The 17,998-nt window shown below is 35.8% G+C and overlaps 3 protein-coding genes and 1 long non-coding RNA gene across 8 annotated transcripts; 2 read left to right on the forward strand and 2 right to left on the reverse strand.

Annotated features, from left to right (window-relative positions):
- Nucleotides 1-579: 579 nt before the first annotated feature.
- LOC101738696 (RCC1-like G exchanging factor-like protein) lies at nt 580-6,258 on the reverse strand. Its single transcript, XM_004923819.4, has 7 exons — nt 6,002-6,258; nt 5,151-5,326; nt 4,092-4,283; nt 3,729-3,931; nt 3,116-3,288; nt 2,189-2,353; nt 580-968 (listed from the first exon to the last, which is right to left on the reverse strand). The coding sequence occupies exons 1-7, from the start codon at nt 6,135-6,137 to the stop codon at nt 631-633; spliced, it is 1,383 nt and encodes a 460-aa protein (XP_004923876.1). The 5' UTR covers nt 6,138-6,258; the 3' UTR covers nt 580-630.
- Nucleotides 6,259-7,957: 1,699 nt separating this feature from the next.
- Nucleotides 7,958-9,118, forward strand: LOC134198966 (uncharacterized). The gene is made up of 2 exons (XR_009973273.1): nt 7,958-8,299; nt 8,915-9,118. It is a non-coding gene; the product is annotated as an uncharacterized LOC134198966 (long non-coding RNA).
- LOC101738562 (centromere/kinetochore protein zw10 homolog) lies at nt 8,863-14,153 on the reverse strand. 5 transcript variants are annotated; one of them, XM_062668837.1, is made up of 6 exons: nt 13,884-14,153; nt 11,766-13,514; nt 11,402-11,608; nt 11,036-11,165; nt 10,750-10,891; nt 8,863-9,116 (listed from the first exon to the last, which is right to left on the reverse strand). In XM_062668837.1, exons 2-6 carry the CDS (start codon nt 13,261-13,263, stop codon nt 8,901-8,903), a joined length of 2,193 nt encoding a protein of 730 aa, XP_062524821.1. In that variant the 5' UTR covers nt 13,264-13,514; nt 13,884-14,153; the 3' UTR covers nt 8,863-8,900. The 5 variants fall into 5 exon arrangements, with proteins under 5 accessions (XP_062524821.1, XP_062524820.1, XP_012543906.1 ...); XM_062668836.1 differs by having other exon boundaries at nt 13,879-13,990; XM_012688452.4 differs by having other exon boundaries at nt 13,665-13,915.
- Nucleotides 14,154-14,242: 89 nt separating this feature from the next.
- Nucleotides 14,243-16,519, forward strand: LOC732862 (signal sequence receptor beta subunit; the record flags this gene model as incomplete). Its single annotated transcript, NM_001046867.1, is given in 3 exon segments — nt 14,243-14,302; nt 14,453-14,829; nt 15,980-16,519. Coding segments are annotated over 2 exon segments (573 nt in total). The 3' UTR covers nt 16,181-16,519.
- Nucleotides 16,520-17,998: the final 1,479 nt, after the last annotated feature.

Consider the following 17,998-nt stretch of genomic DNA (forward strand, 5'->3'; position numbering starts at 1 on the left):
ATGAAATTGTAATTTAACTATACATGTGTCTTAAATGATCATGAAATTCACTATGTAAAAAAATATTATTTCACTATTCAGTTGAAACAGACATTACCAACAAACGAACTGAAGAACTAATCAAGATACAAGAATGCAAAAGATTATCTAATTTAGAGCTCATAATTTGCAGCATATTAACAATGAATCCAAATTATTATGACACAAATAGAGACTACTCTAAGATATCGTAATTTATCAAAAAATGTTTAGAGGCTCTCAAAAACTTTAGATTAATATATATATATAAATGAATTGCTGTTCGTTAATCTTGCTAATACTCGAGAATGCTGGACCAATTTGGTCTTGAATTATTCGTGGAAGTCCAGAGAAGGTTTAAAAGGTAGACAAATATGAAAATGCTCGGAATTAAATGAAAATAACAATTTTTTTTATCCTTCGATGTGTCCCCCGTCGGACGGATCCCTTTTGATTGCTTTAAGTTAATTTTATACAAAAGCTTAGGTCTTATATATTTTATCGATTAAGGCACTACGAAGTCTGCCGCGTCAGCTAGTAATACAATAAAAACAAAAAGAATTTTACTAAATATTTTATTGCTAAATTAGGTAATAATTAGAACTGTCTTAACTAAACAAACGGTTTGCAAACTGCAACTGAATGGTCCACACTACAAGCCACTTTAAGTACATGAGCACCAATCGCCACTTTTAAGGGAAAATGCTGATCATTTGTATTGCCCAAACCGAGGCAGCCTTGCCTATTCCTGCCCCACATGTAAAGATCACCATTATTAGTGACAGCTGCGAGATGGGAGATTCCACAGGAAATTTTTTTAACCACACACTCAGGGTTGAATTCATTTCGGCCAAACAATGTTGGTGGTATTTGTTTAGGTGTCGCCGTGTGCTGCACGTTTGGTCCAAGTCCTAGAAGACCGAATCCCCAGACAAAGACATCTCCTTGGTCTGTGAAAGATATTGAAAAGGAAGTAAAATAGTAAATATTTTATAAAACAAGTTCAGTTCCTCTAGTCGAAGTGTAATCTAGTCTCCCTCTCGATAGCTTTTTTCTGGCCGTGCTGACCCTTCTACGAGTTCCACGCGCCTAGAGGGCGCGCTGTGTATGTGGGACTGAACGGTCTGCAGATGTTGGGAGCGGACCACGGGCCCAACGTGCTGGAGTGACGGTAGCGTACGGCGCAGCATCGATCCTCTCAGGTCGCACTGTGACCTTCACCGGGAGGAGATTGCCTTCTCACCTCTCTCACCTGATACATTAACCTAGTTTTTTTATGTTTGAGAGATTACTGGTGGGCCGGAGGCCTTTCCAGTTTTACCAGGGCAGGCGGGCGAGCAAGGGTTCAGCCAGGAGGGGTAGTATTTGCTAACAGCTACCCGAGCGCCTCTGAAAGAGATCTAACAACTCAATAGTAACTGCTTCGCGAATGAATCTACTACCGGATCGGAATCGCAACCCGCTGAGAAGATCCGACAAGAAACTCAGCGGGTTGACGTTTAGGTTAGGTTCATTAATCTAATGTTCATGGACATCAATTTGCTTAGAAATATCGGTTCATTGTTAATTATGTATGTTATTTTCCCAGCACCACTATCCTGCCTATTACTGCTATGAAGCAGTCATGCGTTCCAGTTTAGGACCACAGTGTAAAGAGCAGTACTCGGTTTCTTCATTCAATATGTCGAGCGCGACGGTAATATAAAGCGGGCCGTAAACTCGTCTGTCGATATACTCTGACAGACAGACATCCGCAATGAATTAAAAAGGGTGCGTGTACTTATGTACGCGCGTAAGAAATTATACTTTATTTTTATTAAATTTACTTTTTTTTTTTTATTAATAAATAATTAATAATAAATATTTAACGTTAATAATTTAATAATATTTAGTATGAATTATATTAAATGATAATTTTGTCATTTATATTACTAAAAAATGAATGCTAATAACACATTTTATTACTAGTGTACATGCGCGAAAGTTCACCTGCGGCTATATTCAGACTCGCCAAGTTACGTCGGTCGTATTGTAATGAGCGATTTAGTGGGCAACTCCATTCGGTTAATTTTGTGTCACGGTGCGCGCGCATTGTAAAATTTCACTCTCATCAATTTTTCATAACACGCCTAAAGAAGTATAATTTCAAAAGAAATGTTATAGTTCCAACCATTAACGATCATGCAGAAGGATCCTCCCGCCGCGATGTCCACAATCCTGCCGAGTCCCCTGGTGAAGTTGAGGAGCGCGTAGGGCGTGTTGACTTGGTGTTGTGTCGTCGCCATCGGGATCTGCCCGTACTCAGAGTTGCCCCAACCGAACAGTTCTCCTTTGTCTGTAGACATATTATTATTATTATTATACAGATTGGATTTTATACCCGGCGTTCTCGTATCAAAGGAATTTTATCTAATATTTTTTTTGTAAAACTGCAACTTTTACGAAAAATGTGGAGTAGAAATAAAATCAGTAAAATTACAAATTTAAACAGGGCGAGTAGGTGAGCTCGCTCTAGTATAGAGCACAGTGCTGCCGCGTAGCCAACGGACAATACCACACAATTGAGACTTCGCCCGACCTCACACTAAAAGTTGTCAGCCGTTCATCATTACTGTGAGATTCCAGCAACTAATTCACATGAGCACCGTAAGTTAGACATTCTGCAATACATGAGTTGAAAATGTAAAAAACAAACACTATAAACAAACACTATCGCATTTATAATATTGAATATGGATATTTGCTTTATAAACCCTAATTTAATGTACAAATGTGTCATGTATTTTTTTATTTTTTTATTTATTGCTTAGATGGATGGACGAGCTCACAGCCTACCTGGTGTCAAGTAGTTACTGGAGTCCATAGACTCCATACACAACGTAAATGCGCCACCCAGCTTGATATATAAGTTCTAAAGTCTCAAGTATAGCTACAAAGGCTGCCCCACCCATCAAACCGAAACGCATTGCTGCTTCACAGAAATAGGCAAGGTGGTGGTACCTACCTGTATTAAATTAAGGAGTATCACATTTCATTTACTTTAGCCATATTACATCTTAAGTCATAATATAATACTGATAAATTGTCTGAAACTCACTGTTCAAAGCCAAAACACAATCTCCAGTGGAAGCGACTTTGACAATCTTCTCCGTGGTGATATCGCCTATGACAGCGGTAGGAGTGGATCGATTGTCATAGTTTCCCAGTCCGGTCTGACCGTCGGCTCCCCACCCACACGCGTACACTTTACCAGACTCTGTTATGAACAGACTGGAATGTATTAATTTATGGATGGCATAATTTTGATTCAGACAAATTTCATTGTGTAATAAAACATACTGTACGGGACACACCTTGAGACATGAATTCTTAAGCTCAGTTTTAAAGTACAACAGTTCCTATACCCTTCAAAACAAAACGCATTACTGGTTCGTGGCTGAAATAGGCAGGATGGTGGAACCTTCTGCATGCCTCGTGAGCCCAAATACCTATCCTACCGCCAATAATACGTTAGTATAAACCGAGTTTGATTTCTATTACGAGATGTTACTCCTTCATTGTGGAAGTAATTCATGGACTTTTGTTAAGTACATATTTTATTAGAAAAATTTATAACAGCTTGCGGGATTCGAACACCGGCTCAGTCGCATGGCTCGATACTAAATCTCAGCTCTTAAAAGCAAAGCACTTAAAAATTTAAATAAACTCACCTATGATCTTGTCCGCAGCATACATCAATTATGCTTTCCTTTCCAAGCTTTTGTATGTTATGAGTCACCATACTACCTTTATACTCTTCATTGACATTTACTTTCCTACCGCACTGACCATATGCATTGTTACCTAATGTATAGACACCTTCTTTGTCGGTCAGGATTATTGTGTGAGCACGTCCCGCTGCCACTGCTTTAATCTGCGAATCGGTAAAAAGTATCAAAACATTTCTGATCTTACTTCTATTTAATATCCTTTAACATTTCCTTCTGAATACTTATTATTTTTATTACTACAAAATTGTTGTTTGAGTCACTATGGATACCACTAAATCTTCGGCAAATAAAACTATTACTAACCTCACACTCCAAGCTCTTGTAAGGTATATAAATAGGTGCATAGCTAAGCAGAAGTTCCAAAGGATGATTTCGTCGTGGTGAATGGTATCCAATTTGGGAATCTGTATTGATACCGGTACCGAAAACTTTGTGCTGCTCTGAAGTTTTTATTGAGGCTACTGTGAAACCGTAGCCACAGGCTATGTTTGTTATCTGAAAATTCAGTTTTTCATTATTCAGCTAATGTTATACATGATATAAGAATATAAAATAAAAATCTAATGTAATAGATTGAATTTTATTAGCGTGCACAGCGTATACTTAAAATCTACTAAATTAGACTTAGCATTAATACTATTGTCTAGTGATTTTTGCAAGTAACCAGATCTGAGTTACTACGTAAATTATATATTGTTCAGGTTATAGGCCTGATATACTACTGGAAACTTGACAGATCCTTCACTTTCATTGAATGCTTCCATTAGAGGTAGTTTAAGTTGCTGGACAGGGACAGAGGATGCAATGTTAAGCATATGTCGTGGTAAGAATTGTATATGATTACACTAATTGTATATTTAGCACTAGTATCTATCTGCTATATAACAGCCAGAATTTTCAAAGGCCTATTCCTACACAATAATAAACATAACAAATTATTTCTGCTGTGAAGCAGTAATGTGTTTCAATTCGAAGGTAAGGCAGCCACATTACTTTAAAAACAGAGACATTAAAATTCATATCTCAAGGTGGATGGCAGCATTTACATTGTTGATGTCTGTGGGTTTCGTTAACCACTTAACACCTGGTGGGCTGTGAGCTTGTCCACCTATTTAAGCAATGAAAAAAGTTAAAGACATTCTGAAGTTTAAATATATGTGTAGTATTTAAAGTGTTTCTAACTTTACAGTTGTCATGAGCAACTGACTACAATAACCAAAGTATTCAATAACTCAGAAATAATATAACGACAAAAACCCTTAATTAAATGGTGAAAATGTAGTTTTAATTATCTCAACTTTTTAGAAATTGTTTATTTTTCTTTTAAACAAGTATTGGTAAATTAAAGTTAAAAGTCCTTACATCAAATCTCTCTGCAAAAGAAGACCTCATTGGATGCCAAACCAATTTGAAGTTGTTTTTGTAACTTTTTTTCCCTTTCTTGCCACGTGGGAGGTGGATACCCAGAGCACCTGTCTCAGCAAATCCCCACACATAGACTCGTCTGTCTGTACTTTTGCTTATTGGATACTGGAATACTGTGGGACACACAACACAGTTTAAAGTCGATTTACTGTCTCAGCAGGAACTTACATGTTGTTTAATTAAATTCAGAATGAAAGTAACCTCCAATCCTATAGGATTATATTACTGTAGTAATAGGAATCATTCTTCATTTAGTAAGTTAAATATTTGTTGTTTTAATAAATTCATCCATTATTCAACTTCCTATCCCTTTTTCTTCAAAACTGTAAAGCGTAGATTATGACATAGAGAAATACATAGTATGTACTTCATTTCATAGTAAAAACTCTGATCTATTTTGCCTAAGCTTTATCTCAAAATGAAAAGTCACTTCTATATTGGTATCTGTTTATAGGCCCCAGTAGTATTGTTACTTCGGCATCATGTAAACATTTAATAATTTGTGCCAACTGCCCTAATATGTTCTATAACCTAACTAAATAGTGAGAAGTTTCTTATAATGTTATCTTTGATAATTTAATTTATTTATTAAAATTAATGTTCTATTTATATTGAGAATTAAAAACTTGAAAAAAAAAGTTTTTTTGATTAATACAAAAGGACTGTAAGAAGTCTAGAATGCAGAGTTAATTCATTTTTATTTATTATGCCTGATCCTGTTATATTAATTAAAGATGATTATGAAACTGATATTATAAAAAGTATGTATTGATTGTGTATTTATTTACTTGGTAAAAGCTCCTCTTCACTTGGGTCATGAACTTTCTTCTTAGTCGTAATGGAAACTCGATTCAACAAGAAAACAGGACTTCGCCGGTGTATTAAAAATTTAGCTGCATACATATTAATTAAATTTCCAAGCATACCACAATCAAAAAACAAATTGTATCTATAATAATCAAGTGTATTTAACGCGAAGCACTTTTTTATTTCAGGTTATATTTTGTCGACTTTTGTTTTGATGAGGGATTATGACCTGGTAACTAAGACCTTTAGGTCGTCTTATTTTAATTCATGTTCTTATTTTTATGAAAAATGATAAGTGGAGTAAAATGAAATGAAGATGATTCATTTGAGACAATAATCAAGTGGGGTGAAATGAAATGAAATGAGATGAGATGATATGAAATGAAATATAATCTCAGTAAACTAGTGGTCATTTACTGAGATTTTTTTAGTGGACGCTTTGGAGGATCCCGAGGAGTTACGTTCAGCGGCTTTGTTTTATTTTCACACATTTGTGCACTTTCACAGATATTAAACAGTTAATAAACCACCGCTATTACACATTTAAACCTGAAGAAACGCTAAATTGACAAAATAAAACAAATCACACAACTTGACTCCTCGCGTTCCCGCCGAAAAGTCGACTTTTATTATGGGATTTTATGGCCTGGTAACTAAGACCTTTAAGTCAAGTCTTATTTTTATTTTAATGAAAACTTTTTTATATGAAAAATGATATTATGAAATGAAATGACGTTGATTAATATGAAGCATGGCATGTAATGAAATGAATGAGAAAAATATGATATTGGATGAAATATAATCTCAATAGAATAGTGGTCGTTTACTGAGATTTTCAGTGGACTTTTTGGAGGATCACGAGAACCTACATTCAGCGGCTTTAATTAATTTTCTCACATTGTTCACTTTCGCAGATACTAAACATTCAATAAAGCACCGTTATTACACATTTAAATCCGAACAAACATTAAATAGACAAAATAAACTAATCACACAACTTCACTCCTCGTGTTTCCGCCAAAAAGTCGACTTTTATTTTTGAACCCAGACCATAAATAATGTACGTAATATTTATCAGACAAACCAAAACAGACAGCTCTTACAACCCGAACTTATAATCACATATTGTTTTTTTTATTTATTGCTTAGATGGGTGTACGAGCTCACAGCCCACCTGGTGTTAAGTAGTTATTGGAGCCCATAAACATCTACGACGTAAATGCGCCACCCACTTTGAGATATAAGTTCTAAGGTCTCAGGTATAGTTACAACGGCTACCCCACCCTTCAAACCGAAACGCATTACTGCTTCACGGCAGAGATAGGCGGGGTGGTGGTACCTACCCGCGCGGACTCACAGAGGTCCTACCACCAGTAATTACGCAAATTAAAATTTGCGGGTTTGATTTTTATTACACGATGTTATTCCTTCACCGTGGAAGCTAATCGAGAACATGTGTTGAGTACGTATTTCATTAGAAAAATTGGTACCCGCCTGGGATTCGAACACCGGTGCATCGCTCAATACGAATGCACCGGACGTCTTATCCTTTAGGCCACGACGACTGATATAATAGTTTTTGTATAGTGCTCACAATGCTCTAGCAACCTATTGTCTCCCATTTTCTTCCATTTCACACAATCGTGAACTTATTCGAATACTAAATAGGTTACGTGGCTACATGTGTTAGCCCACACTTAAATTTGGTTAAAACTTAAAAGAATAAAAGAAAATAATTCACACTATATCAGTATTCCTATTCTCCTAAAAGTCACCGATTGTAAAACTAGGTTTAAGGGATCGGTCAATTTTACGGAATTCGTACCGTACTTTGCAATGAAATATCTCGAAAACCGCTTCGAAAAATATACTCTTTATGCAGTAGGACCCCTTAGCATTATTGTAATTATTTCCGTGATCTTTTTTTAGAGGTCTTTTTATTTCTTGTTACTTTATTTAAACGAGAAGCCAAATATTGTGCAGTTTTCAGTTACCTTGATTATTTTTAAAGAAAGTGCATATTTTGACTCACTCATCAATTTGACGGTTGCCGTAGGGATAAGCTTTGTAAAAACGTTCATGAACCTAGTGATAAAAACTTCGGCAGATTTCGAGGCTACTAATTAGCAACAATAACAACCACGTTTACTAAAGCTTTTCAATACAAATGAAACTAGTTATAGCTACACATTAAAATAAGTTCATGATAGACAGAGATCGAACTATTTTGAATAGAGACGTCAAAGTTTAATCCGCCAACAAAACTCAACCAAAATTCGGTATTCCACCAAAACTACAATAATAAAGAACCTCCACCAAAAGTGAAGGCTTATAAATTAGATTTTGAACGTTGTATGTGAATGTATACATTATTTCATCAGTATACATGTTATATTTAATATAATTATACATTGGGCTTATTGGGTTTTATAAACATCAGTCGCTTTCATCATTGAACAAGCAGACGACGGGGCAAAGCCGCCATTGCCCTAAGCACATCCTTCGGATCCTCCCGATCCACTTTCAGTAAGCTTTTAAGCACTACAAGCACTGATCACCGTTCTCGTCGAAGAGTTCGACATGAAACATGGACACAACCCAGTGGACCCAGTGGACCCAGTTGACCACTGGACCCAAGACACAACAAATTTTCGCCGGATCTTCTCGATTCCGATCCGGTGCTAGCTTCAGGTGCTAGGGCTAGGGTTAGCAGGCCTCCCAGGTTGACCACGTAAGCTCACCTAACAAACCGTGCGTAGTTGGAATAGCCCCTTAGGCTACCAAAGATTAGGTAGGAAAAAAACATTGAGAGGCCCAATTATCAAAAAATAAAACCACCACGCCCCTTTAAATCCTATATTTAAACACAATAGTTACATTTTACTTTATTTTAGACAGCAAGTTGGCTCGAATCTGAGTATTCTGGAAGAGAGCCTTAATTAGATTCCGTAACTCTTCGGTTCTGAAGTGGACCGCCAAGGGACCGGTACCATCCTTCCAGTGGTTGTCGATATCCTTCAGAGACCCTCCAAGGACAAAGATTAGCTCCTGCAGCTTTATCCAGGATTTGACGTGAGTTTCTATATCTGTTGAACTCTAAAAAGTACGCAGAAAGTTAAATTCGGATAAAAAATATTTCCCTAAGAATGACATAAATAATTTTATCGATTCGATCAAGCACAAAATTCAGAATCAAATATTTTTAGGTATTATGCACAATTTTTATCAACTGATAAAAAAGTGGTGAAACTTCACCACTAGGAAATCGAGATCTCTCATCATAAATACTGTAGTTAAAGTGCTATACTTGATTACTAAAATTATAAGCAGTCTTATAGGTAAATAAACACTATTGTCACAGTTTTTAAATCTACATAGTTAGGAAAAGAATGTAATTGCGTAGATTTTTTACTGGTGGTAGGACCTCTTGTGAGTCCGCACGGGTAGGTACCACCGACCTGCCTATTTCTGCCGTGAAGCAGTGATGCGTTTCGGTTTGAAGGGCAGGGCAGCCGTTGTAACTATACTGAGACCTTAGAACTTATATCTGAAGGTGGGTGGCGCATTTACGTTGTAGATTTCTATGGGTTCCAGTAACCAATTAACACCAGGTGAGCTGTGAGCTTGTCTACCCATTTAAGCAATAAAAATAAGATTAACGAATGGGATCTGGCGGAGAGAAGGGGCGCGCATCGCAGCCCCCAATCGCGCTTAGTTTGCGCACTCAAGCGGTGATTACAGATGCTCATCGCAACAAAATTTTAGGAGGATCGTTAATTAGGTGCATACACCTTTTTTTTACAAGCACCAGATATCAAAGGGGTGAAAGACTATTTGGTTTAAACGAGATTTCGCTAAATACGAGACATGTATCTTTGTTGGTTTTAGCATTAACAGTCCGATGTTTTGAATTTTATTGAATTTTAATTAAGTTTACTTCATTAAAATAGCTGAAGAAGTGTTTTTGTTTCGATATTTTTCCCAAATTTTAAACTCTAAATGGCTGTCCTGTAAAGCTGCAAAGTCGCTTAAACCAAATAGCATTTCAGCTCTTGATGTAATGGTGCACAGTTGTTCTGTGTACGAATGTTCTTCAACAGCAAAATACAACAAGGAATTTGACTTTATTTCCAGAACTTTCTTAAGCAAATATCGCCTATATCATCTTGCAAACGAAAAATGTAAACAACTTTGAACATTGAAACAGCCAAAGTAATCATGTAATTAACTAGAACAGGGCTGTCCAAACTACATATCTTTGCGGGCTAATTAAATTCACTATAAAAGCTAGAGGGCTGCAGAAAAAAAAATACTATTAGTAAAAGATAGCTTCACTTAACAATGATGATATCAGAATGGAATGTTACAAGAATAAAGATAAATTATACCAAATATTGATTAAATGCTTTGACAAAGAATTCTATTAACCAAATTACATATTTATATTCAATACTATTTCCTGAATAAAACATGCGTCTTTTGCCTGGTCAGCCCTGAACTAGAACACTATTTAAGGCAGAATATCAATTGCTGGAAGTAAACTTAAAGAGAAATGACTAAATTTAAATTTTCAAAATTCTTGATATGTAACTAACTGTCAGTCTTCAAAACGCTCACCTTATAACAAATTTTATTTTAAAGACAAATAAACAAATTAAGTGGCAGTAAGCTTGTCTCCAATCAAAATTTATAACATTTGCAAGTCCCAAATTGATTTAATGTTAGTTACCTGGAACAATTGTGGTGCCTTTTGCACTACTAATGTATATATCTCGGTCAGCTGTGTCGCCATCTCCATTGAGATGTCCTCGACGGTGCACACTCGGTGAATGAGTTCCTCGATGAACATGTTGACTAGGGTCGCCATCAACCTTCAATCAGAAGATTATAAGCAAAAAGTCTAAGCAGGCCGTGTGCATGTTAACCAACCTCTTTTTTTACTTTTTTATTATAGTAACTAGGACACATTAACTTGTAATACCTATGCAATAAAAAATTACAATGACTGACTGTACCTTGTGAAGACATTGATAGGGAACACTCCTATCCACACATTTTTCAAAAGCTGTAGTTGCCGCAAGCACTGGCGGATAGCGGCCTCAGCATTGGAGCCTAACACTTCTTTGACCACCATGCAGTTGAGATCTTTAAAATAATATTTTCTGATAAAGTTCAACAAATGTTGAAATGTTTCTGTAAAAGCAATGAAGAGATACCCACAAACCACAAACTGTTGAGAAAGCACAAAAAGCACCAATTTAAAATCTTTCACTATGTCATGTTGTTTCATATTTATTAAATGAGGTATTGCTATTCATCACATTTGCTGTGTTTGTCATGTATCATAATTGTACTAGCATATGTACAAATTTATTGCTCACCTGAAGAACGTATGTTATCCAAGATTTGTTTCCTCTGCTGCTGCAGATGTATTGTAAGGTGCTTGTAACCCAGTTCCCGTAACTTCTGAACCAAATCAACAAAGCCAATGGGATAATCGATGTCTCGACCCTCCATCAATGTTAACCACTTATCACCAAAGGTCATCATATTGTGTGCAAGATACATACAGTTGTTGTGGAATAATGCTGTTGAAATTAATTATATATTTATACTCTTTCTGAAATGCTCTTTATCTGATTAAAATGCTAGTCAGCATACAAACAGATTATTTATAGAAAAAGCGTACGTCGGTAAAGGTAATAGTCATAATAGAGTGTAATGTAGTCTTTATTATCATCTTACCAACATACTGAGGAATAGTCTGCAAGTATTTTTCATGGTGATATGGCATCACTGCATCATAGAGCTCAAATATTAACCTGGTGGTCTGATATAATTTCTTACAAACTACATCAGAACACTGCACAGCTTGCTCCATTATGACATAAATCAAATCTAGAAGCTCTTGAGCTGTTTTTGATATCATACACCTCGGAAAGTAGAATAAACTCTTTGGTATTGTCTTTTCAAGTATTCTCAAGGCTTCAGCTGCCTTTCCATAATCATCACTTGATTCTTCTTCATCAGAAATATTCTCAACACCAATAGACATACAAACACTTAGGTCTTTCAGCATTATGTCTCTAGCTGTCTTCAAGAAGTGATCACTAGATTTCTTTGAGAATAAGATATCTATATCTTCTATGTATTTTAATATAGATATATCTTCTGTAAAGAACTTCACAATGAAAAGGAAATGCTGAAATTTTTCTATCTCTGAAGTAATTTTACCATATGTTTGTAGATCTATAATATTATTTGGGATTGTGTCTATGAAACAGTCTTTCATGATCAGCTCACTGAACGGTCCGCTAATTTCATTCCCAATCAACTTCATAATACTACAATTCTTATCATATTCAAATTTCAATTTGGAACTCAAGTGATGGAAAAGTAACCTAAAGTTGGCTATAACTTGATCATAAGGAGGCTTATAATTTTGCTTGTAATTTATTGTTACTGTCAATAGCTCTTCAGTTTCTGGGAAAACTATACAGTCGTTATAAATGATTGGCTGTAGAACTTCTTTATACAAGAACTGAGAGAACTCACTAACTTTTTCTTTCAAATTTTTATTTTTATCCAATGCTCTTATCACATCGATAACAAATGGTGTATCTTCAATTTTCAAAGTAATTTTAACTACTGATTTCTTTGAGCTGACTTTAGTATTCCATGACACAAGTCTTGTCCATTCTGTATACAGGTCTTGCAGGAGTTTATCCAGTATAAGTTGAGCTGTATGTTTTGTGTTAGCATATATATCTAAATATTTGAAACCTTCAGCAGGTAGCTCTATATATTGGAGTAAATCATACACAGCCTCCACAGCACGTGTGTAACTTTGTGCCTGTCTTCCTTCTTCAAATTGCTTCACAAGTTTACCACACTGTCCAACATCATACACAATGTTCAGTGCAAAATTAACATGCTGCAACTCTTTAGTGATCTGGTCATGGGTTTCGATGGATTTGAGCACTTCTGCCATTGTGTGCTCTTCTATTTCCTTCTTGCATTTTTCAAGTTCATCAACAACGGCTTTACTATCCACAAACAATATTTTACTCTCCTCCAAAACTGAATCTACATTATACTCACAAGTTTCCAAATAAGATTTTAAATCTATTTTTAACAGTTCTATTTCTTTGGTTAGAAGGGGTATTTTGTCAGCTGGTTTCCAGTTTGTTTCATTACAATCAAATATATTTTTTAAAACTTCTTCTATATCATAACTCTCCATTTTAACGTTTTCTTTTTGACTTATCTTTGTGAATAGAAGATTCAGAACGTCTCTCTCTTGTTGGAGACTTATGAGAGCGGCGGTGGCTCTTAAAATGATATTTATTGGATCCTACTGCATTTCTTATGGTATTCACCAGAAAACGTTTGTTGGTTTTTTGAGGAGGGGCTTTAACCCAACCTGACGGACCAACGATTTCAGCTCTAGCGGCGCCTTGAACAGCTTCACGTATCAGTTCTTCAACAGCCAACCTGAAAACATAAGGAATCCAGTAGTTCGATGTGCCATTGTTTACTAGCCGATCAATAAAACCAGACAGTGAAGAAATTCATTTCATATTAATACTCGCACTGCTATCCATTAATAATGGATTATCGATTGATGCAACACTATTTACCTACATAGAAATACGTACTTCTCTAGGGCTTCGTCATCTATAGGAACATTTTCAGGTTTATTGTCGACATCTTCTTTATCTGTCATAATTTTTATACAAATTACAGTTTTATTTAAGGCGATAATTAAAATCAAACTCTGTCCGCTTATTAAAAGCTAAGATATCCCTTGAAAATCCATTTTAAAAATCCTCTACTCCCAAGAAAACAAAACACGTACATTACCATTTGACAACCTTGATTGAGAAACATAGAGTAGACTGCTGTTGAGTTACATAGGTTGAAAATGTTGAAATGTTCCAGTGCATTATTTCCGTTTTCCGTTCTCTATTGAAGTCAATTTTTATCCAGTACTAAGATGTTTTCAATTACGGATTTAAAACATAAAACTATTCAGTAAATTCGAATTGATGATTAATTTTAGTAGAGGTTTCTTGCAATTCATATTACGAGAATACAACTGTTACAGAAAAAAAGAAAGTAACTTTGAAGACTGAACGCAACATAACTGTACAATTGTAAAATCTGGCAATGATTTTGAACGCGTGGAGTGAAACGTCAGCCACGTACTTTTTCTGTCAGCTGGCGATTGTAACTGATCGTCGATCCTTCACTAGAATATTTATTAATTAATCCAAACTAAGGTAAGATAAATGAAATATACTAAAAAAATATATTGAGATATCTGGAATGTTTCTTATTTAATACATATCCATTACATTGTTATTCATTAATAAACAGATATCCGCAAAACTCGGAAGACAACAATCTCACTGAATTATTGCAATTTTCAGATAGAATGGCAGCGAAACTGTTATATTTTGTACTCTTCATCGCTGCCGCAGTGTCTGCGGATGATGAACCCGTGCTAGCAAGACTACTAGTGTCAAAACAAGTGCTAAACAAATATTTAGTAGAGAATATGGATATACTAGTAAAATACACATTGTTCAATGTTGGGAGCGCACCGGCTGTTGAAGTGAAACTCGTGGACAACGGCTTCCATCCGGACGTGTTTACTGTAGTAGGCGGACAACTGACCGCGGAAATCGATAGGATTGCACCTCAAACTAATGTATCCCATGTAGTGACTGTCCGGTCCAATAAGTACGGCTATTTCAACTTCAGCTCGGCGGAAGTCACATACAAAGCCAGCGAAGACGCCACAGACGTGAGTTTTTTTCTTTCTATTATTCTTTTACATTATGTAGCTAAAAATCTCCCAACCTAGATTACTGGAATTTTATATATAGTGAATCCATTCACCCACCATAGGCATGAGGCTGTAAACTTAAATGTATTTAAAGCCTACATTTCAATTTTTAAAGCTTGGTTGCTTGTAATTTAGAATGTGGTGGCACCAATGAGAGCTCACAGTAGTACTAGAAACAAAAGGGTTTGGCTTTGATTACATTGAATTTGGAAATGAATGTGGTTCTTCATTGTTGAAATCATTCCTAGATATGTAATTGAGTAAGCATGTGCTTAGAAAATTTGGTACCTGCTCCACAACTGAAACTCCGGCATAGACATATTACTCAATATGAATGCACAATTATTTATATGTGGGCTCAATCTTGGCGTAGTCAAGGCTACATGTTTGTGGTCCTATTATATCACCATTTATCTAGTAGGTGTCATGAAAGGTATCTAAAAGGTTCATTGGAGAAAGGACATCAGTTTTCTTTGAGTATTATACTGGTGCACTAAAATCACCACAATTATATTTAGTGAATTTTGTACCTTTCTACAAGTGAGTAGTACCATCCTGCCTTATTTATGTTGCAAAAATATCATGTTTAAATTTGGAAAGTAAGACACCCATTATATGTGACTTTATCATCAATTAAATTTTCTATTCAATCAATAAGAAGTATCAGCAAGAAGCTTGTGGGCTTGCTCTTTTCCGAATTAATGTACATCATATAGAATACTTATAAGGTATTATTAAATCAGTACACATAATAACTTGAAATAGAAGAAAAAAGTCTCTATTATTGTGCACTGGCCTGTGATCAGTTCGCATACTTTCTGTGTGGGATAGAAATTCAGGTTTATGCTTTTTATCATTAACTTAGATAACTTGATAAAATGCTTCACCTAGAGAATAAAACATAAGTCACATAACTGCAATTTACATATTATCTTAGGTATGGCTATGTATCACAATATTTAATCACAGTCACAATCTCATGAGTGGCTCTGTATATGTTAACAAAATAGTTATTAGAATTAAAGTTATCCATATAATATCGAACCAAGACAATTATTTTTATATTTATTATATAAAAAAAATCTGTACTGTACTCCTCTAATTACAGGTCCAATATTCGATCAGCAGTGCTCCAGGAGAGGGAGCCATCGTAGCCTTCAAAGATTATGATAGAAAGTTCTCCTCGCACATCCTCGATTGGGCGGCATTCGCAGTTATGACCCTCCCGTCCCTAGCCATTCCATTTGGCCTTTGGTACTCATCAAAGAGCAAATATGAGAAGCTTTCAAAACCCAAAAAGGGACACTAGTTAAGTTTTTATTGTAATGTAATTAGTTAGGTCTGTGTTGCTAACGTTTCAATTTTAAATCGTGTATTTTTGGTTGAACAATGTTTTAATAACAGCCATAGACTTTAATATTTATTTAATAAATTTATGGCTGTACAAATATAGTCTATGTTTTTGTATATAAAAAAAGTTGTTACCCGACTGCCGAAGTTATCTTTTTCATGTGATTGTGTAAATGTACAACAACGATTTTAAATGAAAGGTCAGCAACAAAAGTTCATGTTCCATTATTATGTCGCTCGCGAACATCTCTTAATTGTTAATATAATTTATAAAGAACAATAAAAACGAATCTTTTACATTTGATATTTTTATTAATTTGGTATTATTTAGTATAGAGTGTTGCCCACGCTTTTTAAATAACCTGTGTAATGTAGACTCGCGTTCTAACCGTCGTATATTCCATGCTTAAATTGTATTAATAATAATTTACCTATGAAGTAGCCGTTTTACAAAATTAGCCATTTGGAACGTAATGTATGTGGCTGAAAATAAATTTTATTTTAAAAATATAGAATTATTTTCCAATTTAGTAATTTGTTTATTGATTATTAATTTATTTTCACTAGATTTGTATCTTTTGCCTCAATATGGACACGAAAAAACACGAATAGTTATAGAATGCGAATTCCGTCGCGGTAGCAATTCCGCACAAAACGCTCACAACATTAATGACGTCTGTGGAGTAAGTAGAACCCTACAAACGAACGCATGACTCGTTAGTCGCTGGAACACTTCCGACATGTACCTAAATTTTAATCTGAAAAATAATTCGACTTGTCGGACGAAAACTAAAGTTAAAAACGAAAAGGAATGCGTAGAAAAATTACGATTACAAAATTGCTGTGATACCATGATTCTCATTGAAAACTAGCTGACCCGGCAGACTTCGTAGTGCCTCAATCGATAAACAAAAGACCTAAACTTTATTTAATTCCGAGAATTTTCATATTTATCTACCTTTTAAACCTTCTCTGGACTTCCACGATTAATTCAAAACCAAAATTAGCCAAATCGGTCCAGCCGTTCTCGAGTTTTAGCGAGACTCCTCCTCCTTGCGTCGATAATCCTCAGTGCTGAGGGTCGTGGCCTCCTCTAATCACTTTCTCCTGCATCATCTTGCGCCATTCCTGCCTGTCCTCGGCTGTGTGGATAGCAACGTGGACTGAGGTATTGAGAGTGGAGCGTATTTGGTCCGACCAGCGAGATTAACGAACAGCAATTCATTTTTATATATAGAGATATTATTGCACGGCACATTTGTAGATCATATTTAGTCTATAAATACATGGAGTCACAAGCCACTGTGTTTTTGTCGGATGCTCTCATTGGGTAGTGAATCCGATTCGATGGTAGATTCAGCGAAGTACTGCCCTTGCTAAGGCTAATGTTAGCAAAACCGCCAGGCTGGGACTCGTGAACTTGCCTATACGCTCGGTGAACCTTATCTATCCTCTCGAGGTTCACAGGATAAGTAGGCAAAAAAGTGCATGAAGCTACGAAAAGAATCCCACACGCGCGTTTGGAGATGTACAACATAAAATATGGCTGAATACTGTTAGCAAATTCTCTCAGCTTGAGCCCATGAGCTTACTTACCCGTCCGGGCGTGGCTGAAGTAAGCTACCAGCGAATAGGAATGTTTTTTTTTATTACTTATAGTTGGACGGGCTCACAGCCCACCTGGTGTTAAATGGTTACTGGAGCCCATAGACATCAACGACGTAAATGCGCCACCGACCTTGAGATAGAAGTTCTAAAGTCTCAAGTATAGTTACAA

Source organism: Bombyx mori, chromosome 5 (genome assembly GCF_030269925.1).
Source record: "Bombyx mori chromosome 5, ASM3026992v2".
Classification (NCBI taxonomy): domain Eukaryota; kingdom Metazoa; phylum Arthropoda; class Insecta; order Lepidoptera; family Bombycidae; genus Bombyx; species Bombyx mori.